Source organism: Hylobates moloch, unplaced genomic scaffold (genome assembly GCF_009828535.3).
Source record: "Hylobates moloch isolate HMO894 unplaced genomic scaffold, HMol_V3 SCAFFOLD_3, whole genome shotgun sequence".
NCBI classification, from domain to species: Eukaryota; Metazoa; Chordata; class Mammalia; order Primates; family Hylobatidae; genus Hylobates; species Hylobates moloch.
This window is the reverse complement of record NW_026652278.1, coordinates 67629967-67655936: the sequence shown is the minus strand read 5'-3', so window position 1 is coordinate 67655936 and position 25970 is coordinate 67629967. Positions and strand designations below refer to the sequence as shown.

The window sequence follows — 25970 nt, the reverse complement described above, 5'->3', positions numbered from 1 at the left end:
CTGGGGAAGATTAGAGGGTTGGCGCATACTCAATTCTAAGACCTCCGGAACATGGAATCTGGGCGTGCACCATTATTGACACCTACGCCAGCCATCCCTTTCTTAGAAGACATACGGTAGCGCTGCCACCCTCGCTCAAATCTCGGGAAAGGAGGGGCGGAGGGTGGATGTCATCACTCCGCGCCCGGCTGCCCGCGACGCGCCGGCGGGTGGCGCAGCCCTTCGCTCGCCCGGCCTCCCCCTCCCTGGTTCCGCGCTCTGGTTCCGCCATGGAATCCAACAAGGATGAAGCTGAGCGCTGTATCAGCATCGCCCTCAAGGCCATCCAGAGCAACCAGCCCGACCGGGCGCTCCGCTTCCTAGAGAAGGCACAGCGGCTGTATCCGACGCCGCGAGTTCGTGGTGAGTGTGAGGTGCCGGAGAGACTGGGGACATTAGAACTGATGGGGGGAACACGGGAACGGACCGACTGGAGCAGTTGGAGGAGGGGGAGGGGTGGCGAGGCGCGGCTACGCCTGCGCACTGAGGCGCGCGGTGGCTGCTGGGAGGCGTAGTTTTTCCCTCGAGCTCCTCTGCGGGATGCGAGCCGTCTGGAGACGCGGGCGGCTGAGACTTCAGCTTTCGGGGTGCTGGCGGAGCTCCCTGGGGTTTGAGGTCTCCGAGAATAAAATGCGGTGGCAGCCGGGACGAAGGGAACTTACCTGGAAGTGAACTCGAACTACTTTTCCCAAGGGGCCGTTCGGTGGCCCAGGCCAGTGCCGGCCTGGGAAATATTATAGTTCAGGAAAATAAACATAACTCCTTTGAGGGGGAGAATGGGCGCTAGACAGGGAGAAACTTCTGTCCTTCGGGCGCCAGGGAAAGGCGCTTTTGTATCTTCACTCCCTCTCACGTCTCGGGCTGAGGGTCAGGGACCACTCTCCCAAAATGCGAGCCGGCCTTTGCACCCACCCCAGTCCGCCGCCTCGGACTGTCCTGAGGCCGGGCCTCTCCTCCCGATGATGAGATTCGGAGTGGGTAGCCTGGTGGGAGGTGCTGACCTCAGCCACCGCCAGTCCTCCATCGCCCGCAGGAGTCCAGCGGCGGCCGGCCATGTGGATGCCGAGGCTGCTGCTGAGTGGCCCTGGACAGGAGCCTCCTGAGCCAGGGAGGGAAGAGTGAAGCTGACTTTACAACTCATCACCTTGCTTCACCCGGGAGCCCTTTCTTTTTTCTTTAGCCTAAGTTTTCCAAGGAGTTTTTCTTAATCCACGCTAGAGGGGAGAGAGACACCGGGTGGTGCTTGTGATCACCACTTAGTAAACCGTCTGGGAATAACAGGCACTCCGAAGGGCCCAGTCTCATCCTGACGGCTACCACGTGACCTTCCTGAGCTTGGGTTTCCTCCTCGGGAAGATTAGAGGGTTGGGGCAGATAATGTGATTGGCAATAATACCCATAGGGTTTTGCAGTTTAGGAAGCTTCTTCGCCTGTGCCTTCTCACTTGAGCCTGCCAGCCAGGGAGGCAGAGCAAAGATCATTATCTTTATTCTATGGGTGAGGAAAATCTCTGACGTAAGGGATGCCCAAGACGACACAGCTAGAGAGTGGAAAGTTCTGTGACTCTCTAAATGTTTATGAAAGAAAAGAAATGAAACTGAGGAACAGCAGTCAGCCTCCTAACCGGCCCTGCCCGCCTGATGAGATTGAGAAAGCGGAGGCCGGGCGCGGTGGCTCACGCTTGTAATCCCAGCACTTTGGGAGGCCGAGGCGGGCGGATCACGAGGTCAGGAGATCGAGACCACGGTGAAACCCCGTCTCTACTAAAAATACAAAAAAATTAGCCGGGCGTGGTGGCGGGCGCCTGTAGTCCCAGCTACTCGGAGAGGCTGAGGCAGGAGAATGGCGTGAACCCGGGAGGCGGAGCTTGCAGTGAGCCGAGATTGCGCCACTGCACTCCAGCCTGGGCGACAGAGCGAGACTCCGTCTCAAAAAAAAAGAGCGGAACGGTGGTGGAAGAGGTAGCTTGGACTGCTGAACTTTCCTCCCTCCGGACTCTTGCAGGTTGATCTTTGGCCTGTTTGCCTCCTCTTGTTGAGGGTTTCGGGCTGTATTTGCCAGGACGCCTGAGGTAACCTGCTCGAGGAGCCTCCCTGTGAATTAATTCGTATTCGGTGGTGGGGTGGTATCCTCCAGCTGTCAGAATTCTGCCTGACACTGATGCTGCTGCGGGCTCAGGAGCAGGCAGCCAAGAAAGGATGGGCCACAGGGTCTCGGGATCTTTCTGTCAGCAGGTCCCCTGCACCAGTTCAGGAGCTTGAAGGAGTGTCCTCTCTGGGGCTCAGGCTCTGGAATTTGTTGAGACAGAAGAATCACCTGCCTGCATATTTGTCATATTTGTACTTTTCTGGAAAGACCATGAGACTATACGCCTTATGCATCCGTGTAAACTTTACCATCTGCAGCCCTCCACTGAGCTGACAAGACCTGGGATTAGTTTAGGTCTGGGACAGGGAAAGATCTTACTTCAAAAATAAAGGGCAGGGCTACCCACTGGGCTACCTGCCTCCCCAGGGGGAGAAATACAGATATATTAGGTGGCGGTCTATGGCTTTGGGTTTAGGCTCATCCCAGATGCTCATTCAATGCAGCAGACTTTTGTTGAAGATCATTTATGTTTTGTTTGCAAAGTCCTCTGCTTGGTGCTAGCAAGATTGGTAAAATGTGATCCCTCATCTCGAAAGAGCTTATAATCTAGTGAAAGAGACAAACTTACAGAAACAAATATTACAAGACAGAACTGTAACTAAATAAAAAATAAGCCCAAGGTTAGATGCTGAGGACTTAAGGACAGGCATGAAAAAATCAGTCCCCATCATCCATGGGTTCACAGTCTGATGGTGGGGAGGAGGTGCAGAGGACAGTCTCCTGAACATTAAATTATAAGCAGTGTAGTGAGTGCTGTAGCAAGTGCATAAAAATAATGTTTTCTCACAGCGAGGGAATTCTTTGGGGACGACAGGAGTTAGCATTTGAACTGTGCTTTGGAGGAAGGTGTGAGACTTGAGGAAAGGCATCCTGGAAGAAGACAGAGGACCTGAAAGTTGTAATGTTTGGGGGAAGAGATCAAAGTATAGCAAGATTTAGAGGCAGTGGAGGTGGTAATTCGTATACACAGAGGATTAAGTTTGGAAAATAAAATGGGGCCAGATCATAGAAATCCTTTTCTACCAGGCCAAGATATTTTTACCTTATTCTGTAGTTAGTGAGGAAACCATTGAGGTTTTTGATAGCAGGAGTAAAGTACGGGCACTGTTGTTAAAAGAGAACAGCATGAAAGGTTAATGAGAGGGAAGAGAGACTCAGGACAGGAAGCCAATGGGAGAGAATTGCCTTGAGCAGGTTGGATATTCTGAGGGCCTGGGACAAGGCAGTATGGATGAGGCTGAGGTCCCTGGAAAAGAGGCGCCAGGCCTGTGTGAGAGAGAGGTGCAGAGCAGAATCAGATGGGATGCTGGGGAATCAGAATCGAAGCCCCTGTGACCAGGAAGAAACCAAGCTGAAGAACTGGGATGGGAAGAGATGAGCAGAGTGGGAGGTGCCAGTGGGACAGTCCAAAGGAGCTGTCAGCCTGGAGCTCACTGGAGTTGTGCATGGCTGAGGTCACTGTGGGAAAGTACAGACCATGGAGAGAGTTGCTGCAGGCACAATGGCAGGCAACACCTGCCCTGAGCCCACAGGCAAAGGCAGAGGAAGCAACAGATTGAGATGGAGCAACAAGACGAGGCAGTCTCCGGAGAGGGCAGCGGCCAGGTAGCCATGGAGAGGTAATGGCAGCAGGTGGTGAGCAGCCCTGTGTGACGCTGCAGGCACCGCGTGGGAAAAGGACAAGTTAAGAGTTGAAAAGGGAAGGATTGAGAGCATGGGCAGAGGATGGTCTTGGAGAGGTGGAAGGGCAGAGAGGGGAGAGTCAGGAGAGAGGGGAGGCTCAGAGCAACCTTGAAAGGATGAGGGACCTCACACTGTTGGCCTTTGCAGCAAAAAGGATGTGAGGGGACTTGAAACTCCTGCTGCAGGAGGTGGACAAGGAGGCACTGAGTTAAACTGCAAAGCAGTAGCTGGGCCCTAAGCTGGGAGGTCACAGGCTAGAGATGGTGGAGCCAGTCAGTCCCTTTCTGGGAGTTTGTGTCCAGCAGCTGGCAGCCTGGTAGCCATTGGCTTTGACTCAGGCTTTGTAACAAACGTGGAAAGTGCCAGATTTCCCAGCGAGCTCACGAGAGCATTTGTAGGCCTCAGTTTCCCCAGCATACAAAGAGAGGATTGGCCGGGATGATTCTGAGGTTCCTTGCAGCTCAGGCTATCAGATGTTCTGTGAAATGGTTGACTCTGGGCTAAGTCAGGAAGGCCAAGCTGGGAAGGCCAGCCCACAGGAAAAGGAGATGGGTTGCTGAGGGATTCCGCACTCAGAGTCCAGGAGTGAGAGATGTTCTGGTGCTGGCGAGGTCCGGGGTGGGGTTGTTCCCTTCAAGTCAGTCAACCTTCATGAGCCCCACTGTGCACTTAGCCCCCTTCCATTCACTGTATTTCACAGAATCTTATTTACCCCTCAGAGCACTCCTATGAGAGCAGAGATCGTCTCTCCACTGAGGAACCAGCTAACCTGGCAAGGCCACATGGCTAGCCAGCAAAGACGCAGAACTGTCCATCTCCAATCCCAGGCCTTTTTCTGACTCACTGTAGGTACACAGAGCCCAGAAACTCAGCTACTCACTTACTAACAAAGTCACAGTCAGAGACAACACTGTATATTTGCTGGGCATTGGGCTGAGTTTTTTGCTGGCATTCACTCATTTCCTCTTTTAGCCTGTATGACGGAGATAGAGTTTTGCACAGATGAGCTAAGTTACCTTGTCCAAGATGACCCTTCTAGCAAATGGCAGAGCTAGGTTTGAACCCATTGGGCAGTCTAATTTTTTTTTTTTTTTTTTTTTTTTTTGGGACAGGGTCTCACTCTGTTGCCCAGGCTGGAGTGCAGTGGTGCAATCACAGCTCACTGCAGCCTCAACCTCCCAGTCCCAAGTGATCCTCCCACCTTAGCCTCCCAAACAGCTGGGACCACAGGCATGCGCCACCACACCGGGCTAATTTTTTTATTTTTGTAGAGATGGGGTCTTCCTGTGTTGCCAAGGCTGGTCTGGAACTCCTGGGCTCAATCCATCCTCCTGCCTTGGCCTCCCAAAGTGCTGAGATGACAGGTGTGAGCCACTGTCCGGCCAAGTCTAACTCTGGTCTGGGTTCAGTGGCTTTGGCCATAGAAATCCTCTCAGCTCTACCTCAGGTGCCTCTCCACCGCAGCTCTGTTCTCTTCTATCAAATTCCCTTCCTTTTCTAAGTCTGCCAGCTTTACTGAGAAGGGACAGAACCAAGGTAACATTAAGCTGTTCTGTCTCCTTTTGTGACATTGCCTGTCAGCCTCTGTGCCATGAGGGATGTAAGCATGAAGCTGTCACATCCCCCAGGCCAGAAGAGAGACCCTACTTGCCAGCAACTGGAAATCTTTAATTTCTAAGTCAAGCAGAAAGCTTCCATATGACCCAGGGCACCCCCATTCTCCTTTGGGCTCTCTTTCTGTACTGTAGGGAAATTAGAGTGGCTGATTCCCTGTAACTGCCCTGAAAAGCTTCCAGAATCTTCTCTGAGAGGTACGAGAGAGAGCCTGTCCCATCTCCTGGCTAGTGCTCCTGCTCATCTCTGGCAGTTGAATAACTGGTTATTTTGCCCTTAGGATCTGCCAGGCTCAGCCTGGGCCACCAGAACTTCCAGAGGAACTGAAATAAAGAGCTTCTTGAAAAGCTCTAGGAAACAGCATACTGCCTCCTCCTCCTGCCCCATCTTGACCAATATCTCTTCATCTTTTGTTTTCTCTTGCCATCCCCTTGGTAGCTGGCATGGACCCGGTATCTGGGATGGCCTGAAATCTCATGGTTACTACTGGTTCCAGAGTCTGCTGAGCGCTGAGCCTTTGCCTTCCTGAGCCTTGGAGCTCCCCGGCTACCCAGCCCTCCTCCTCCCCACCCCCCACCACAGGTCCCCTCACCTCCCTGGCCAGCCCACTTCCGTGGCCAGACACTTCATCAGCCTTGAACCTTCACTCTCTGTCAGACTCGGCACAGGTGCTTACACACATTATCTCATTTCATCCTCCACCACCGTGAGGAAACCAGAGTTCAGAGAGATTTCATAGATCAGCCAGGGTCACACTGCTAGGAATGGCACAACTGAGATTTGAATCTGGGCCTTTCTGAATTTGATGTCTCTTCTATGCTTTTGCTTGGATCCCTGTCCCCAATCCCCACCCCCACCCCATCAGACACGTGCAGCCCAAGATAGCAGCATAGTTAAGAGCATGGACCCTGGAGCTGGATGTCCTGGGGTTCGAAGGCCCCTCTGCCTCCTAACCAGCTGTGTGGTCATGGCAGGAGTCTGCCACAGTACCCTCTTCCTACAGTGGGGTGGGGTAGGTAATGAGACCTACCTTCTAAGGCTGCTGTGGCAATTAAATGAGCTAATGCAGATCACTGTGAAAGTACCCACCTGACACACATCACTGGGTAAGAGAAATGATTGTTGCTATTGCTCCTCCCCAAGCACCCTCTCATGGTTTGCTTCAGGAGCCCGCCTCCCTTTTTCAGAGCAACCCCGGCTGTGAGCTCCTGTGTTTGGATTTCCCAATTGAAGACTCAGCAAGATCACACAAGCGCTCAGTGCAGAAGTAGTGGCCCAGGGCACAGTGCTCCACTGGAGCCCCATACTCTGTTCCCAGTGAGACTGGCTCTCAGCCCGTTGGGTCAGACCTCAGTGCATCGCACTGGTGGGTGTGGCACCCAGGATGGCGTCTTCAGGCCAGCAGGCACCTGGCGTGTTTGAGGGAATGTGCTGGGATGTGCTGCTGTCCTTCCTTAGCACAGAGGGATGCTGGGTCCCTGCAGTGATCCAGATGCCTGTTTTCCCAGCTGGTCAGCTTGTCAGAGGCTTTAGGATTTTACTACCGGGGGCGCTGGGGCCCAGGCCTGACTGAGGTTTCTGAGAGCTGGTTTTGTGCCTGGAATAAATGGACACAGGGACCTGCTGCCAGAGACTTGGGCCCTTCCTCATTTAATCCGCAGGAACCACAGGCTTGTTTTTGCTTGCTTTTGTTTTTTTTTGAGATGGAGTCTCGCTCTGTTGCCCAGGCTGGAGTGCAGTGGTACGATCTCAGCTCACTGCAACCTCTGCCTTCCGAGTTCAAGCGATTCTCTGCCTCAGCCTCCCGAGTAGCTGGGATTACAGGCACCTGCCACCACGCTGGCTAATTTTTGTATTTTTAGTAGAGATGGGGTTTCACCATGCTGGCCAAGCTGGTCTCAAACTCCTGACCTCAGGCGATCCACCCGCCTCAGCCTCCCAAAGTGCTGGGATTACAGGTGTGAGCCACCGCGCCTGGTGGGCTTGGTTGTTTTTGTTTTTTTGAGATGGAGTCTCATTCTGTTGCCCAGGCTGGAGTGCAGTGGCATGATTTTGGCTCACTGCAACCTCCACCTCCCAGGTTCAAGCCATCCTCCTGCCTCAGCCTCCCTAGTAGCTGGGATTACAGGTGCCCACCACCACGTTTGGCTAATTTTTTTTTTTTTTTTTTTTTGAGACAGAGTCTCGCTCTGTCGCCCAGGCTGGAGTGCAGTGGCGCAATCTCGGCTCACTGCAAGCTCTGCCTCCTGGGTTCATGCCATTCTCCTGCCTCAGCCTCTCCGACCGCCACCAGCCCGGTAATTTTTTGTTTTTTAGTAAGGGTTTCACCGTGGTCTCAATCTCTGACCTCGTGATCGGCCGCCTCGGCCCACCATGTTGGCCAGGCTGGTCTTGAACTCCTGACCTTGTGATTTGCCTGCCTCAGCCTCCCAAAGTGCTGGGATTACAGGCGTGAGTCACCGCGCCCGGCCAGGCTTGGTTTTCAATAACCATGATGCTGCCAAGGGTGATAGTTAATGTCCTGTATAGACTCCAGACATTGAAGAGGACATTTGGCATGGCCAACCACTTGCATTAGAAAAATGTGAAAAATAGCAAGTAGTGAGCACAGCAGATACTTCTTTTGGTCTCATACCATCCGTGTCCCCCTTGGGCAAACTCATTTCCCCCATTCCTCTTTACAGCTAAGCAAAGGCCTCCAGGAAGGCTTCCTGACTGATCCCACCTGAAACAGATGGTCCTGCTAAGTGGGGTCCCCTTTGCAGGGTACTTTGCCCATCTTGGCACTCAAAATGCCAAGTCTGTTAAACTCACTACTTTGAGATCTTAAAAATCTGAAAGGTTGACTGGGTGCAGTGGCTCACGCCTGTAATCCCAGCACTTTGGGAGCTGAGACGGGTGGATCACTTGAGGTCAGGAGTTCGAAACCAGCCTGGCCAACATGGTGAAACCTCGTCTCTACTAAAAATACAATTAGCCGGCATGGTGGTGTACGCCTGTAATTCCAGCTACTTGGGAGGCTGAGGCAGGAGAATCGCTTGAACCCGGGAGGCGGAGGTTGCAGTGAGCTGAGATCATGCCATTGCACTCCAGCGTGGGCAACAGAGCGAGACTCTGTCTCAAAAAAAAAAAAAGCCGATGGTAAAAATAGGGAATAGTGCAGTGGACTGAATATTTTACTTATTCAAAATGTGGTGCAATGCAAACATATTTGCAGATTTGAATGGGTTCAGTAGAAAAAAAATGGATTTTTTTTTTTTTTTTTTTTTTGAGACAGAGTCTCGCTGTCGCCCAGGCTGGAGTGCAGTGGCGCAATCTCGGCTCACTGCAGGCTCCGCCCCCCGGGGTTCACGCCATTCTCCTGCCTCAGCCTCCCGAGTAGCTGGGACTACAGGCGCCCGCCATCTCGCCCGGCTAATTTTTTGTATTTTTAGTAGAGACGGGGTTTCACTGTGTTAGCCAGGATGGTCTCGATCTCCTGACCTCGTGATCCGCCCGCCTCGGCCTCCCAAAGTGCTGGGATTACAGGCGTGAGCCACCGCGCCCGGCGAAAAAAATGGATTATAAGTTGGATTCATAAAAGCAAAAAGCAGAGTAAAACCAAATACATTGAAAGAAATAGCGCCGGGCGCGGTGGCTCACGCTTGTAAGAGGCGGGCGGATCACCAGGTCAGGAGATCGGTGGCCCGAGGTGAAACCCGGTTCATTAAAAACAAAAAAATTACCGGGCTGTGGCGGCCCGTAAATAGCAATTAAAGTAGTATTAAATGAACTCTAGCAAGGCACGGTGGCTCATGCCTGTAATCCCAGCACTTTGGGAAGCCGAGGGGGGCAGATCACTTGAGGTCAGGAGTTCGAGACCAGCCTGGCCAACATGGTGAAACCCCATCTCTACTAAAAATACAAAAATTAGGCTGGGCACAGTGGCTCAGGCCTGTAATCCCAGCATTTCAGGAGGCCGAGATGGGTGGATTGCTTGAGGTCAGGAGTTCAAGACCAGTCTGGCCAACGTGGTGATACCCCATCTCTAGTAAAATACAAAAATTAGCTGGGCATGGTGCTGGGTGCCTGTAATCCCAGTTACTAGGGAGGCTGAGGCAGGAGAATTGCTTGAACCCAGGAGGCAGAGGTTGCAGTGAGCTAAGATCATGCCACTGCACTCCAGCCTGGGCAACAGAGCAAGACTCCGTGTCAAAAAAAAAATTAGCCAGGCGTGGTGGCACGTGCCTGTAGTACCAGCTACTTAGGAGGCTGAGGCATGAGAATCGCTTGAACCTGGGAGGCAGAGGTTGTAGTGAGCTGAGATCGCACCACTGCACTCCAGCCTGGGCAACAGAGTGAGACTCTATCTCAAACAAACAAATAAACAAAAAATAACTCTAAATAAAGTACTATAGGGTTTATTAATAAAACCAAGTGTGCTTTTGGAAGACTATCAGAATATCAGAATTCTGCCTAAATTTATTAAGAAAAGAGATACACGTATAAGTATACTATCTGAAAAATAAAGCAATTACTACAGATTTATCCATGAATTATGTAGATTTTCTGTCAATTTTTATTAACAAAATTAATTTTGTTCATGTAAAAAGAAGAAGACCTCTATCCTGCCTACTTTTTTTTTTTTTTTTTTTTTGAGACAGAGCCTCGCTCTGTCGCCCAGGCTGGAGTGCAGTGGCACAGTCTTGCTCACTGCAATCTCCACCTCCTGGGTTCAAGCAATTCTCATGCCTCAGCCTCTCGAGTCTCTCGAGTAGCTGGGATTACAGGCACCCACCACTATCTCCAGCTAAATGCTTTTTGGTTTTTTGGGGGGTTTTTTTGTATTTTTAGTAGAGATGGAGTTTCACCATGTTGGCCAGGCTGGTCTCAAACTCCTGACCTCAGATGGTCCGCCTGCCTCAGCCTCCCAAAGTGCTGGGATTACAGGCGTGAGCCACTGTGCCCAGATGTTTTTGTTTTCTTCATTTTTTGTGGTTTTTTTTTTTTTTTTTTTGAGACAGGGTCTGTCTCTGTCACCCAGGCTGGACTGCAGTGGCGCCATCTTGGCTCACTGCAACCTCTGCCTCCCTAGTAGCTGGGATTACAGGCACCCGCCACCACATCTGGCTAATTTTTTTATTTTTAGTACGGACGGAGTTTCACCACATTGGCCAGGCGGGTCTCAAACTCCTGACCTCAGGTGATCTGCCCGCCTCAGCCTCCCAAAATGCTGGGATTACAGGTGTGAACCAGCGCGTCCGGCCTATCCTGCCTACTCTTAAGGACTGTGGCTTTCAAGAGAGCAGATGACTGTCCCCCCAGCACCCACAGGCCTAATCAGGGCAGGAGCTGGTGGCTTTGCTGGGAGGGGAAGCGAGTGGGAAGCAGCGGGCCGCCCGGCAAGGCACGCAGCCTGCTGGAGCAGGAGCTCTGAATGGTTTCCTTGCCTTGCACAGCCCTGATTGAGTCCCTCAACCAGAAACCACAGACTGCCGGTGACCAACCCCCACCCACAGACACAACCCGTGCCACCCACAGGAAAGCAGGTGGGACCGATGCCCCCTCGGCCAACGGTGAAGCTGGAGGAGAGAGCACCAAAGGCTACACTGCAGAACAGGTTGCAGCTGTGAAAAGGTAGACGGGTGGGCAGGGGCTGGAGCCTGGGGAGACTGGGGACATCTAGAGGCTTCCTGGAGGATGGAGAAGGTCCAAGTGTCCAGGCTCACCAGGACCTCTCCTTATTTCCCTCAAGGCCCAGGAGTACAGTGTGGGAACTGGGGCTCCACCACCCCTCCCGCCAAGACGACCCACAGCAGAGGCTGGAAAAGCTGACACTGCTGGCTTCCTCTGCCGCTGGCCAGGCAGGCCCCAGGCCTCTTTACACAGCTCTGTTTGTCAGCAGAGATGGAGCCTTGTCTCCCCTTCCGCATTCTACCCCAACCCACACCCCAGCACCCAACAAAGACCCTTTTAGATCAGAGCCTGTGTGGGGTAGAATGGAGACCAGAGGCAGAGTTATTGCCCCATGGCTGTGAGCAGGCCCCACGCAGAGTAGCTCGCTACCAGGCCAGAGACCACCCAGCCAAGGCTCATCAGGCTTAGACGTTCCCAGCTCCCATTTCTCCCCAGGTCTCCCAGCAGCTGGCCTTGGGAATCCCCCAGGGTCATGCCACAGCTCTTGGCAAGCTTCAGGACCAAGGCCGCCTGTGTGAGACTGAGCGTGACTGCTGTTTGCCATAAAAGTGTAGGCGAGATCTGTACTTACTGACTCGGCAAGGTCCATTGTAGGCAATAGAAACTGATGTATGAGGGATTGGGAAGGCCTAGAAACGGCCAAGAACCAGGAGGTCTCCAGGGGCACAGAGAGGAAGAATTGGTGAAAGAGAACCAGGGTCTCTTTAGGCCCTGTGCTTGGGGTGAACAGTCACCTGCCACTTCTGGCCTTCATGTTACCCACTCAAGACTCAGATTGGGCTGGGCATGGTGGCTCATGCCTGTCATCCTAGCACTTTGGGGGGCCGAGGCGGGAGGATCCCTTGAGCCCAGGAGTTTGAGACCAGCCTGAGCAATTAGAAGACCCTGTCTCTATCTTTAAATATTTAAAATTTTAAAAACTTTTAAAAATTCAAAAAAAAAAAAAGACTCAGATTGCCAGGAGAGTCGGTTGGCTGAGCTTGGGACACCACTCTGGGTGATGGACACCGACAGTCCTCCTGAGCTCATCCCATGGGGAAGCTGTCAGCAGAACAGGGGGAGATAGATAGATACTGGCCTGGCGAACCCCACAGATGCCCTCCTAAATCCAAGAATCCAGACAGTGTTCTTCTGTTTCCCGTGGTCCTGCCCAGCTCTGCATCACATTTGGTGCCCACTGTGGCTCCCTTGTCCCTGGTGTCACACAGCTGACCCAAGGAGCTGTCAGCCTTGCCCTGTTGGTCCCCCACAGCCTGCCCAGAGCTGTGCGCCCCACACGGCCTGTTCCTCGCCCCCCTCACACAGACCCATGTAGAGCATCCCCTATCACGGTCTCTTTCCTCCCCAGGGTCAAGCAATGTAAAGATTACTATGAGATCCTGGGGGTGAGCAGAGGGGCCTCAGATGAGGACCTGAAGAAGGCCTACCGCAAACTGGCCCTCAAATTCCACCCAGACAAGAACCACGCACCTGGTGCCACTGAAGCTTTCAAAGGTAAGCCGGCCCTGCTTTCCTAGCATTTTGGTGTGTTCATCTCCTGTCCATGGCAGGGAATAAGGGACCAAGACAGCTTTCCCAAGGAAGCAGGGAGCAGGAGGAAGTGGCCTCGGGCCCAAGTTGCCCAGGCTTGGGAGCTGCTTCTTGGGAAAAAGGTTCTAGTAGCCACCTCTAGCTATGTAGAGTTTGTCAGAGCTCAAATAGCACCATTCCTGCCCCCGCTTCCTCTGCATTTCCTGGGGTTACAGTAGTAGAGCTGAGGCAAGAAAGTTCTAGTAGCTTCTCCAAGGATTCTCAGTGATTGAGTGACTCACTGTGTGCGCTTCCCTGTCTTAGAGTCTCATAGCTGCCCACTGGGGTAACTGTTTCCCTGCTGAGGGGCAGAGTAGCCCCAGGTCAGGGGCCTCAGGCCTGGTGGCCACCTCAATACCAGCAGCCACAGCCAGCTCCCCCGCCATACCTATCCACCTGGGGCCTGCAGTGGGGACATGGCAGTCTCTGGCTTCAGGGCCCACTGGCTCAGGGATGGGTGCTTCATTTCTGGCTGAAATCGTAAGCTGCCCTTTATTCATTACATTTTCATTTAACCTGTCAGGCGCTCATGTGTACTGACTCTGTGCACTGCAATTTCTCATTGCCCCAAACATCACTGCCTTCTCTCATTCCCACCAGGTCCTCCTTCTCTCATTCCCACTTCATCCACCTCCTTGGGAAATAGCATGGTGACTAGCCCGCACTGGCCTGGGCGGGGTGCGTGCTGTGCTGCACCCACAACCATAGCCAGCTGGAGAGCCTGTGGCAGAGCAGACTCCGAGACTGGTGTGCAGTGTCCCGGGGCCCCGGAGGAGGAGAGTGGGAGTGCGGGGAGGCAAGGTAGCCCTGTTGAATGTTTCTCCAGCCCCAGCCTCTGCCTGCAGCCTGCCCCGACTGTATTGAGAGGCCAGCTCTGGCCTTGAGGCCTGTTCAGAATTGGCGGAGGAGAGGATTCCACTCTCCCTATTCCCAGGGGTTTCACGATGGGAATCAGATGTGGCTTGGACCCACTCCTTGGAGTCAGTGGCAGCTTGAGGAGAGGGAGTGAGAGACTGAGGAAGTCAGAGCTGGGGTCCTTTAGGGCACAGCCGTCCCGGCCAGGGGGCCCTGGTGGGAGGCTTCAGGCCCAGATAGGAAATAGCGGTTGGGGCCTGGACCCCAGAGAGTGGGGGACTCATCCCGGCCGCATCACCAGGAGTGGAGGAGTCTCCATAGAGCCCCGAGATTTGGCCCTTCCCCACAGCTCCTGCTGCCTTCCAGTTCACAATAAGGATATTGTGTGTCTGTCTGGCCTGCATGTCAGACTAAGACTTCAGGTTTACAGAACCTCCAGAAAGGGGCGCCCATCCTATTGGGCACCTCAAGAGAGAATGAGGAAAGAGGTTTTTGGTGGTTTTCATAAAGTCGGAGAGAGAACTTGAAGCAAGAGACACCTGCTTTTGTTTGACTCCCGGCTCTGTAACATGTTAAAGCTGTGTGAGCTTAGGCAGTCACTTCTCTGAGCCTCAGTTTTCTCATTGGTGAAATGGAGATAGGGTTGCTCTTAGAGGTAAATGAGTTGACCTGGTGTGGTGGCTTATGTCTATAATCCCAGCACTTTGGGAGGCCAAGGTGGGAGGATCCCTTGAGCCCAGGAGTTTGAGACCAGCCTGGGCAACTTGGCAAGACCTCATCTCTACAAAAAATACAAGAAATTAGCTGAGTGTGGTGGTTCACACCTGTAGTCCCAGCTACTCAGGAGGCTGATGGGGGAGGATCGCCTGAGCAAAGGAAGTTGAGACTGCAGTGAGCCACGGTTGCTCCACCGCACTCAGCTTGGGTGACAGAGTGAGGCCCTGCCTCAAAAAATAAAATAAACAAACAAAAAAGTAAATGAGGCCACGCTCCTAGGAGGCCTGGCACATTGACAAAGCTTGACCATTGTCTTGAGGAGAGCAAGGGGCCTGTGTTACCCTCCACCCAGCCAGGCTGCCCAGATCCACTGAGGGGTCTTCCTGCATGCCCCCTCCTCACACTGGCCAAGCTTCCTGCCCACCCCAAGGACGTCTGCTTCCTAAAGCACTGCTTGAGGACCTGAGAAAAGTGCGCACTCGGCTGCCATGGGAGCCTCCCCCCGCACCCCAGGATCCTCAGGCCTGACCTTTCCCCTCCTCTCCAGCCATTGGCACAGCATATGCGGTACTCAGCAACCCGGGGAAGAGGAAGCAGTATGACCAGTTCGGCGATGACAAGAGCCAGGCGGCCCGGCACGGCCATGGGCATGGGGATTTCCACCGCGGCTTTGAGGCCGACATCTCCCCTGAAGACCTCTTCAACATGTTCTTTGGCGGCAGCTTCCCTTCTAGTAAGTTCCCCACCCTCCCCACAGCCAGGTATCCCTGGGGTGATGGTGGGGATGGCATGCCAGCCTCTCCCTTTCCCAACAGACCTGGCTCCTGACTCAGCCCCTCTGACCCCCAGGTAACGTCCACGTCTACAGCAACGGCCGCATGCGCTATACCTACCAGCAAAGGCAGGACCGCAGGGACAACCAGGGTGACGTGAGTGAGGAGGGCGCCGGGGACAGTGCGGGGAGGGCACCAAATCCACCCCAGGGAGGGGGCTTGGAGGAGGGAGTTCCCTCCCACACTGTCCATTCTGGGACCAGCAGAGTCTCCACAACTCTCAGCCAAGGAGCCCTCTGGGCCTCCCTTGCCATTCTGCTGAGTGACACCAGAGGGCGCTACAGGAGGGAGCCGTGCTCCACATTGCCGGCGGGAGTGTGGCTTTGTTGGCCTGGCTGGGGAGTGGAACCAGAAACCCCACCCGCAGCCAGGTTTGAGTGTGAGGCTTCCATGCAGGCCGCTCGCTGGTAAGGCCAAAGTGGCATCCTCTAAGCAATGGAAAGTTACACTTTTTGAGAGAATTTTATTTTTCATTTTTTTCATAGGTCTCAGCTATTTTCTCTCAACTTTGTGAGAGAACTTTTTTTTTTTTAAATTGAGATGGAGTCTTGCTCTCTTGCCCAGGCTGAGTGCAGTGGCACGATCTCGGCTCACTGCAACCCCCGCCTCCCGGGTTCAAGCCATTCTCCTGCCTCAGCCTCCCGAGTAACTGGGATTACGGGTGGGTGCCACCACGCCCGGCTAATTTTGTATTTTTAGTAGTGACGGGGTTTCACCATGTTGGCCAGGCTGGTCTTGAACTCCTGACCTCTGGTGATTCACCCGCCTCAGCCTCCCAAAGTGCTGGGATTACAGGCGTGAGCCGCTGCGCTCTGCCAGTGAGAGAATTTTAAAGGATGACAGCATAGGTGCCGACTCTTCTTGCTAAAAAGCCAAAAGATACTTTTAAAAAGATATTTACAAAAATTTGGGAGGCCGAGGTGGGTGGATCACCTAAGGTCAGGAGTTTGAGAGCAGCCTGGCCAACATGGTGAAACCCCGTCTCTACAAAAATACAAAAATTAGCCCAGCATAGTGGCAGGCGCCTTTAATCCCTACTCGGGAACCTGAGGCATGAGAATCACTTGAACCCGAGAGGCAGAGGTTGCAGCGAGCCGAGATCGTGCCACTGCACTCCATCCTAGGCGACAGAGCAAGACTCCATCTCAAAAACAAAACAAAACAAAACAAAAAGTATAAAAATTATAACTAGACAGTGCTTCAAACACATTTTGTATGCCACAGATCAAAGAACAGCTAGCTGGCTAAAGTTAAAATATTGTGGACAATTGCAAAACATTTTAAATTCTGGCCAGCTGAAAGGGGTTCCTTTTGTTCTGACAATATTTATTCAATTTTTTTTTTTTTTTTTTTTTTTGAGATGGAGTCTCGCTCTGTTGCCCAGGCCAGAGTGCAGTGGCACAATCTTGGCTCACTGCAACCTCTGCCTCCCGGGTTCAAGTGATTCTCCTGTCTCAGGCTCCTAAGTAGCTGGGAGTACAGGCGCCCGCCACCACGCTCAGCTAATTTTTGTATTTTTAGTAGAGACGGGGTTTCATCATGTTGGCCAGGCTGGTCTCGAACTCCTGACCTCGTGATCCGCCTGCCTCTTCCTCCCAAAGTGCTGGGATTACAGGCGTGAGCCACCATGCCGGCCTTTTTTTTTTTTTTGAAACAGGGTCTCGTTCTGTCACCCTGGCTAGAGTGCAGGAGCCTCCCCTCCCAGGCAAAGCTCCCACCTCAGGCTCCCCAGTAGCAGGGACCACAGGCCCACACCACCACACCCAACTAATTTTTTGTATTTTTTGTAGAGATAGGGTCTTACTTTGCTGTTTGAGCCCAGGCTGGTCTCAAACTCTTGGGCTCAAGTGGTCCTCCTGCCTCAGCCTCCCACAGTGCTGGGATTACAGGCATGAGCCACTGCCCCTGATCAAAATTTTTTTATTTTGTATCTAACAACAGAAGAGTATTTAACATCACAGATTATCACACAGTGAATAAATTTGTTAATTTTAATTTCTAATCCTTCTTTTTTTGTTTGTTTGCTTTTTCTGCAACCTAGGACCAGTGCTATTTCTAATTTTAATTGGTAATTTTTATTTTGTTTTAATTATTATTTTTTGTAGAGATGGGGGTGTATGTTGGCCAGACTGGTCTTGAACTCCTGGCCTCATGTGTTGCTCTCACGTTGGTCTCCCAAAGTGTTGGGATTACAGGCATGAGCCGCCACACTGGCCATAATGTTTAAATTGGTAATATATTTGTGTCGTTCACATCTCAAAAAGTTGTATATACTGCATGTCTCCTTCCAGCCCTGCCTTCCATTCTCCTGGAGGAAGCAACTTTTGCCGATTTTTTTTTTTTTTTTTTTGGCATTCTGTCAAAAGTAAATGCAGATACCTCACTTCCTCCTGTATTTCACACCAGTTGCTGCTTTGTTTTTATCTGGGAAAGCTGGCAGGTGAAGGAGCGTCTGTGTTTTGGAGCCTCGTGGAGGGAATGGCAGAGTGGTGTCATGTCTCCCCAGGCTCCACTGTTCTAGGGGAGCTGGTGGTGATTATGGCTGACACCACACCCCACCCAGGTCCAGCAGAGTGACGTTGGCTCTTCCCTGCAGGGCGGGCTAGGTGTGTTTGTGCAGCTGATGCCTATCCTCATCCTGATTCTCGTGTCAGCTCTCAGCCAGCTCATGGTCTCCAGTCCACCCTACAGTCTGAGCCCAAGACCGTGAGTACATGGGTGAGGCCGGGCCGTGGGCAGACAAGGGGCTTTAGATTCTCAGCCCCATCAGGGGCCTTCCTTCCCATCCTGATCCAGCCAGCATGCGATCATAATGCAGAAACCTGGCTTCGAATCAAGAAAATATACTTTCTCTATTCAACTAGGACTCTTAAGCTTTTTAGGATTATGGTCCCCTAAGAAATTACAGCGAGAGCTACAGAACTTTTCCCTAGAACTATACACACACACACACACAATACACACACACACACACACACATGCACACATACACACACATGCACAATACATGCACAATACATGCACACACATAATACACATGCACACATACACGCACACACATACACACAGAGTTTTGCATATAATTTCGGCGGCTTTGTGACTCTTCCCTGGCCATCTCGCCTGCCAGCCCTAACGAAGAACCTCTGCTCCTCGGCTCTGATTGGGCTTCCTGAGGCTATGGAAAGAACAGGGCACTAGAGCCAGACAGAGCAAGCATGGCTTAGGATCCCAGCTTCTCCACTAAGAAGCTGTGTGACCCTAAACAAGTTACGTAACCTTGGTTTCCTCATCAATAAAATGGGAATTATAACATCCACCTGCTGTGGAAATTAATGAGTAATGCATATAAAATATCTGGCCCATTAGAAATGCTCAACAATATTAGTTTAATGAATGCTTGGTCTCGACCGCCAGGAGTGAACTTGAGGACATTTTATGACCCGTCAGGATGTCAGCTCCCCTCATTGATGTCCAGCACCTGGCCCAGGGTCAGCTACACAGTGGGTGCACAGCTTCAATGGGGTGGATCCCCCTCTCCCCAAAGGTGGCCACCTCTGGCTGGGAGCTGGCAGGACCCTTCTCAGCCAGCAGGGGGCAGAGTCAGTCCACTGGACCCTGGCCGCTGGCTCAGGCTCCCTGTGGCCAGATGCCAGCCCTTTTCCCTGCAACTGAAGAGATGCGAGGAGCAGAGGACTAGGGCAGGGACTGTTGTCCCCAGGGCACTGGTCCTGTCTGGGTGTCAAGGCTCTTCCCACAGCTGACAGAGCCTGATTGGAGCTGGGAGGATAAGGCTCCCTAGAGCCCTTCCTGTCATTTTGTTCCTAAGCCTCTTAACTCTACACTGGGAACTCCTAGATGGGCAGGCAAGCCCCCGCAGCAACAGTTGGCTTAGGGGATGAATGGGGAGATGGAGGCACAGAGGTAGAGCCCAGATTCCCTCCCAGGTCTCCAGTTTCCCAGACCGGGCCTCTCCCCAAAGTTCCCACGTCAGCAGTGTGGTAAGCAGGGAGTCTAAAGGCAGGGCGTCCTGCGGTCTGGGCCACGTGTGTGGGAGGACGCTGCCTTTTCCTCAGACCCTCCTTTCAGGGAGTGTGCGAGTCCCTGCTCTGGTTTGAGAGGGAACCAACTACTCCTGTGGTCTGTGCAGCACCTCCTGTCATGGGGCCCGTACCCCTAGAGTGCCCTGGGCACGGAGACCCGCACCCACTTTGAACCTGGTATTTCTGGCCAGGTCCGTGGGCCACATCCACAGGCGAGTCACTGACCACCTGGGTGTCGTCTACTATGTGGGAGACACTTTTTCCGAGGAGTACACAGGCTCCAGCCTCAAAACAGTCGAGCGGAATGTGGAAGACGATTATATCGCCAACCTCCGGAACAACTGCTGGAAGGAGAAGCAGCAGAGTGAGTGTGGGGGGCAGGCCGGGGCTGTATTTGGGAGGTGGCTTGGGATGAAGCTGGAAAGCAGGGGAAGGAGAGAGTCCTGCTCACCCTGTGCTCTGAGGGCCCAGCCCCTGGCACTGCCCTGCACCAGCCACCTCCCAGACAAGAGCTGGTCTCCACTCCTGTGTTTCTCTGGGGCTGGGAGCCAGGGGCCACCTGGTAGTTTCCTCAGATTCCTGTAAATCACTGCCATCAGCCCAGCATGTTGGCTGCCAGAGGTGAGTGTGTAGAGATGGACTGGAGCGGATGGATCCCTGGCCACCCGCTGACTGTGCTCCTGGATCTGTCTGTGGGACCCTGGGGAGGCCTGACCAGGATGACAGGGTCTCACCTTGGCTGGCCTCACTGCATTCTAGAGAAAGGCGCCTCTGTCACCCTCGCCCACATAAGGACTGTAGTCTCTGCTCCTCCAGGGTCTTCCTAATGGGAGGCCAGCCCTGCCCAGGCCCCAGGCGTGTGCCAGCTTTCCTCCGCCCTCCACAGCCCTCGCAGGCTTCCTTGCAGGCTTCGGGAGGTACTGGTCGTGCACTAACGCTGTCCCATTGCTTTGCAGAGGAAGGCTTGCTGTACCGGGCACGCTACTTTGGCGACACAGATATGTACCACAAAGCACAGAAGATGGGCACCCCCAGCTGCAGCCGACTGTCAGAGGTGCAGGCCTCCCTGCATGGATAGTCCTGGGCCAGCCACGCCACCGAGGTCCAAGTATGAGCCAGGGCTGCCTCCACCCTGCAACTCCTGGCAGCTTTGGCCCTGGTCATGAGCAGAGGAGGGAGGGGGAGAAAGGGAGGAAGCCTGGTGATTGTGGCAAAGACTCCTGTCCCCAGCCTGACCTCCAGCCTCCAGAGACCGAGCAGCTGTGGGGCCTGCTGGGAAACCAAGGTCGGTTTCCGCCCTCTAGCGATGCTCTCCACCCCACTCCTCCACTCTGCTCCCTGGCTCCAGGGGCGTGGGGGACCCCAGAACCAGGCAGAGTGGGAACTCGAAACTGTTGCTGAGGGCCACCCGGGGCTTCTTGGTCCACTCCAGCCGTCAGTCAGCACGGTCCTTTCTCCAGCACAGCAGACTATTGTCCGTGCCCTGGTATTTAGGCCATCACCTATTGTGGGGCCCAAGAGAGCCCCACACGCACACTGCCTGCCTGATACCAGGAAGAACCATGTGGGAACAGGTGGGCCAAGAGCCCTCCTCTTCCTCCATCCCTCCAGCTAGGAGGAAATGAGCAAGATGAACAGGCAGCCACGAGGTGGGTGGGAGCTGGCAGGCTTGGTGGTGGGAGGGGCTGCAGGCCCTGACCACCCCCCTCTGGTGGGATCTGAGGCACTCTCTCAAATGCCGCCACACCTGGCAGCCTGGAAGCCACAGGCATCCGGCCTTGCCCAGGCATCTCGCCTGCGGTCTGAGGAAGGGAACAGAGGATCACGAGTTCAGGGTCAGATGCAGCCGCTCAGCACAGGAGGGGTGGAGGGGAAATGAGAGTTGCTGGTAACAGGCTCCCTCCTTCTGCAGCCCGGTGAATGGAGGTGCTGGGCTCTGTTCCCAGAGTTTTCCAGAGGTGGCCACTTCGGCCAAGCCTGGAGAAGTGTGGGCAGAAGCAGTGAAGGTTCTTCTCTGTGTGGGTGCCCTGCCTACCCCCTCCTTTGCCTGTGTCCTCCCGGCCTGGATCCACGGCTGACTCTGCCTGGAGGCCATTTGTGCCTGCCTCTGTGCTGCCGCAGGAGGGCAGGCCACAAGTGGGGTTGGTGGGGGTCGAGCGGGCAGCACGGTGCAGCGGTGCAGTGGCAAGGGGGGCTACTTGTGTGGCATAAGTAGAGGAGCCAGTGCCGCCTGACTGCCGAGCTAACTGTTGCCACTCTCCTCCCCAGACTATGAAATCCCTGGAGAATTTTTGGTGACATGCACTGAGCCAAGGTGATGGACTGTATATTTGAGGAAAGACATACAAAGAAACAAAATTAAAATGGAATTGGAGGCCGAACGCTGCACAGCTGCCCTCTCTCTCACCCAGTAAATGCAGAAAGCTCTTAGGACAGACAGAAAACCTGCCATGGGGCTGCTTCCCTCCCTCCCAGGGCTGGCAGAGGCTCCGCATCGGCTCTCTCCTAGGATACAGAAACCATGGCAACGAAAGTAGAATGTAAAACTCACAGCAGATATCAGTGGGAAGGGCTGGGGGAGGGGGCGCCCAGCTGCCTTTCCTCCCTCAGAGGAGCCACCACCAGCCACCTCTCAGGAGAAGCCAGCGGCCCTGGCCAAAGATAGAGAGGAGGAAGAAAGAGAACTCTCCATAGAATGTAATTTATAGATGCGTGTATATGTATATATATCTATTTATATGTAAATAGGCATATATGAAGATATATATATATATAGTCTACTTTTTAAACTCTGCAGGGATTTGGTCAAGTTGTTGAGCTGATTTCTTCCATGTTTTAAAAAATGAGGCCTATTTGGGGAAGGTACCCTGGTGATGTTTTTGCTAGACATTAGCTATAGCTGACAGCATACGGAGAGTCGCATCAGAACTTTTCATGGCCCCCCGAAACCCCAGCCTGGTTTTGATGGCAGCAGTAATCATGGTAAGTGTGAACCCACGAAGGCCTCAGGATTATGGTTAACCTGGAGAGGAGCCGGCTGTGGAGGCAGGTGCCAGGTCAGTATTGAGTCACAGTAGAGGCCCCACCAGGACCTGCTTGGGTGAGACCACCCCTCCCCTCTCAGCAGCGCTGGTGGGCTCTTTGTCCTGGTGCCCAGGAGCCCTCCAGCCCCCTGCCCACAGAAGGGAAGGCCTGCAGAGGGGGCCAGGATCTACCTAACCGTTTCCTCACCCCTAAGTCCCTCAGTGGGCTTTGCCTTATAGATGCCACAGGGCACAGCTCCATCATTGCCACTGGTTTTTCCTAAGTCATTCACCAAGGACTTCAGAAAGTTCTTCCTCCGAGTCAGTCAGTGGTGCCGGGACCCCAGGGCGGCCTCCTCGACTCCTGAAGAAAAGTCAGTGCCCGTGGGTGCCTCTGTCTTCACCCGCTGTGGATGTGACCACCAGGTCTCCTCTTGTACCTTAAACAAAGGATACACCTGAACCAGAATAGTTTTCTTACCCTCATATTGAAATGAGGATTTTGCTCAAAACAGCGCTTGCTGCCAGTGGGAGGAGGGAGGTTTTATTTATTCCCACAGTTTCTCCTGGGCCTTCTGGAATGACCATGTTTTCCTGTGGCGGTGGGTGTGTCGTTGAGCCCGCCGTCTTCCAAAGCCTTACTTCCCCAAGCTGCCAGCCAGGAGGTGATAACCACCCTCCCAGAGTTTCTCTCGGCTCTTTTTTTAAAAATCCCCCAACAAATAGGATTCTTGCTGGGAAAGGAAGTTTGGTAAGGAAATGTCAAATCTGGTTTTTAAACAAGGTCCCACCCTGCAATGAAGCAGCCACCTCAGCCCAGAGAGATGATAAGAACTGATGTGGCCAGAGTGCCCACCCACTGTGGCCCCGGTGCTCTGCCCCCACGCCCCGACCATCTGGTCTTGGTAGATGTCCCTAGATGGGCTGAGCCATGTGCAATAAGAACATAGATCCTGAAGGATTCCCTGGAAGCTGTATTTCTTGAATTAGAATTCTCAAATTGTACATCTGTTAATATATGTTTATTATGTGACTGGCTGTGGTGGGTCTGCATTGAGCAGGGAGGCTTAAGGGAGGGGTGGGTGGGGGCACAAGCCCCTGCTGCTGCTGACACTGTCCAGCCTGTGCCACAAGGAGCTCTAGATGACGAGCCTGAATTTCCCGACCACTGGCCCTGGCTAACAGCCACTTAAGCCACACATGCTGTTCCAGAACTAACTCCATCCAGGCAGAGGGGTGCTCAGGTGGCTGGGGGGCTGCAGGACCTGAGCAGTCTGGGTCCTTGGGGTCCCCAGCGCCAGTCCTGGGTGAGCATCTGGGCCACGACCATCACCCTCTGCTTTTCCCTCCCCCACATCCCCCACCACACCCTCAGGCCTGCCATGTGCCCGCAGAGCATTTGGAATTCCCAGCCCCAGCCTGGAGCTCCATCCCACTCAGGAGCCAGATCCTGGGAAAAGTGTCGCGAGTTTGTTTCCATCGTCCTTCCCACCATCCCCCCCCCCCCCCCCCCCCCCCCGCAACTGCCCCTGCAGCCCGCCCTCCTCTCCAGGAGGTTGAAAAAGTTTAAAATGTGGCAGCCCAAGTCGGGTTGGGCTCCTGTGAATGGAGCGGCAGATCTGCCCAGGCCTCCCAGAGACAGGGCCCGGCAGCCCTGACTGGCGGACCCAGGCCCCTCCTGCAGCTGCGCCAGCCAAAGACAGGCGGGCTGCCCGGTGGTGCCACCACGGCCCGGGAGCTCATTGGCTGACCCTGCCCGGGGTCACCACTGCCTGCCCTGGTGTGCAAGCCGCCACTTGTTAGCTGCGGTTGGCAGAGGCGTTGCAGGCACCCCCATTCACCCACCTCATCCCCCCTGCCCTCCCTGTGTGGCTCGGCCGTGAGCCAGAAGAGGTGGGATGCACGCTCTGACTGCAGCAAAAAAGGCTTTGACAAGTGTCCCCCACCCACTGTCAGGTGGCAGAACGCGCCACTCCTACATCCCAGCTCCCTGGCTCTGCTAGCTTATCGCCTTGTCCCTTGCTGCTCCCAGGTCCAGAGAAAAAAAACTGCTCCAGGGACAAGAAGCATACACCCGACCTGCCTGTAACCTCATCCCCACCCCACATTGCCCAGACAAAGCCACCTGGCGTCTGGAGCAGGCACACAGTCGTGCCAAGAATCAGGTAAATAGACTGCTGACATGGTTCAGAAGCAACCCAGCTTCCCTACCAGACATCACGCCATGTGACATGAGCAAGTCAGCTCATTTCCCACAGCAGGAAACAGGCTTGGGGGAGGAAAGTGACACCCAGGGTCTTGAAGAAACTGTGCCTGTCTCTGGGGTCCCTGTGGCAGAGTGGTTATTCTACAAACAGTTGCTGAGCCCAAATTTGCTGCACTCAGGGAAATCAAACCCATCGGTGTCAGGTAGAGTGGGCAGAAGACCCGAGTCCAGGAGGGTGGAAAAGGATGAAAAGGCCACACTGAGGATGGTGGCACTTCATCTGATGGGCTTGGCCTAGGGAGCAGCTGCCCATTCGAGTAGGTGTCTCTCCTGGCAGTGACACAGGCATCCATCTGGCTGCATCAGGAAATGTCATCCCCAGGAGGCAGCCTCGCAGCCCCCATGGGGGCTGGGGCTGGATCTTTGCTCTGCCATTTACTGACTGGGTGACCTTGGGTGTCCCTGAAGGAGTTCAGGAAATGCCACCCCAAAGTCTGCCATTTTGGTGTGCTGATTACTTCAAACTGGGGGCACTTGAGCAACAGCAAGTGCAGGAAGGGCTTTCTCTGAAGTTCCCTCATCTGCCTAAGTTGTCCTGAACCCCCTCCTGGAAATCTTATCTACCAAGAGGTTATCAATGACTCATTGACAACAGCTACCTATTATTCTTGGGGCTGCTCAGACAACTGTTAACGACCTGAGAGACTGACTTTTTTTTTTTTTTTTTTTTTTGGCGACATTATCTCGCTCTGTCACCCAGGCTGGAGTGCAGTGGTGCGATCTCGGCTCACTGCAAGCTCCACCTCCCGGGTTCACGCCATTCTCCTGCCTCAGCCTCCCGAGTAGCTGGGACTACAGGTGCCCACCACCACACCTGGCTAATTTTTTTGTATGTTTAGTAGAGACAGGGTTTCACCGTGTTAGCCAGGATGGTCTCGATCTCCTGACCTCGTGATCCACCCACCTCAGCCTCCCAAAGTGCTGGGATTACAGGCATGAGCCACCATGCCTGGCCAAGACTGACTTTTTATCTGCATAACAAGACGACTTTTGCTCACCATGCAGTTCCTCCCCTCACCCTCCCAAACTTGCGTTGCCATCACCCACCAGAAGCTCCCAGCCCTGTTTTTGGGGTTTTTTTTTTTAAGGTACAAAGGTTATCCTAGACCCCAGTTCCTTTTCTGTAGCTCAAGGTGTGATCTTTCTTGAAATTGCATATTTCGTGGGGCTCCCATGCCTATGTACGTAATTAAATATGATTTTTCTCCTGTTAACCACTTTATCTGTCCATGTAATTCCTACCACAGCCAAAGACCCTAGAAGGGTGGAGGGAGCCAGTTTTTGCTCTCCTGTGTCATTTGACTGCCCTTTGCCTCAGTGTCTTCATCTGCAAAATGGGAGTGATATAAACACCTACCTCATAGGGTGGTTGTGAGGAGTAAACAAGTTATCACATATAAAGCACTTAGAACGGTGCCTGGTACGTGGTGAGTGCCATTTGGGTGTTTCTTGTTTGTCCTTAGTGGACAAAGATTAGCTGAGCACTGACTGGGTGTCCAGTCCCATT

The 25970-nt window shown here is 53.5% G+C and overlaps 1 protein-coding gene across 4 annotated transcripts; it reads left to right on the top strand.

The window, feature by feature from the left end:
- The first annotated feature begins 194 nt into the window (after positions 1-194).
- On the top strand, positions 195-25659 carry DNAJB12 (DnaJ heat shock protein family (Hsp40) member B12). 4 transcript variants are annotated; one of them, XR_009212801.1, is made up of 10 exons: positions 195-402; positions 10923-11100; positions 12509-12654; positions 14849-15034; positions 15151-15230; positions 17731-17840; positions 19366-19538; positions 20131-20228; positions 21443-21871; positions 24230-25659. XR_009212801.1 is itself a non-coding variant. In XM_032139580.2 (9 exons), exons 1-9 carry the CDS (start codon positions 270-272, stop codon positions 21470-21472), a joined length of 1134 nt encoding a protein of 377 aa, XP_031995471.2. In that variant the 5' UTR covers positions 195-269; the 3' UTR covers positions 21473-23230. The 4 variants fall into 4 exon arrangements, 3 of the variants coding, with proteins under 3 accessions (XP_031995471.2, XP_031995495.2, XP_031995480.2); XM_032139580.2 differs by lacking the exon at positions 24230-25659 and having other exon boundaries at positions 21443-23230; XM_032139604.2 differs by lacking the exon at positions 24230-25659 and having other exon boundaries at positions 20131-20276; positions 21443-23230.
- The last annotated feature ends 311 nt before the right edge of the window (positions 25660-25970 follow it).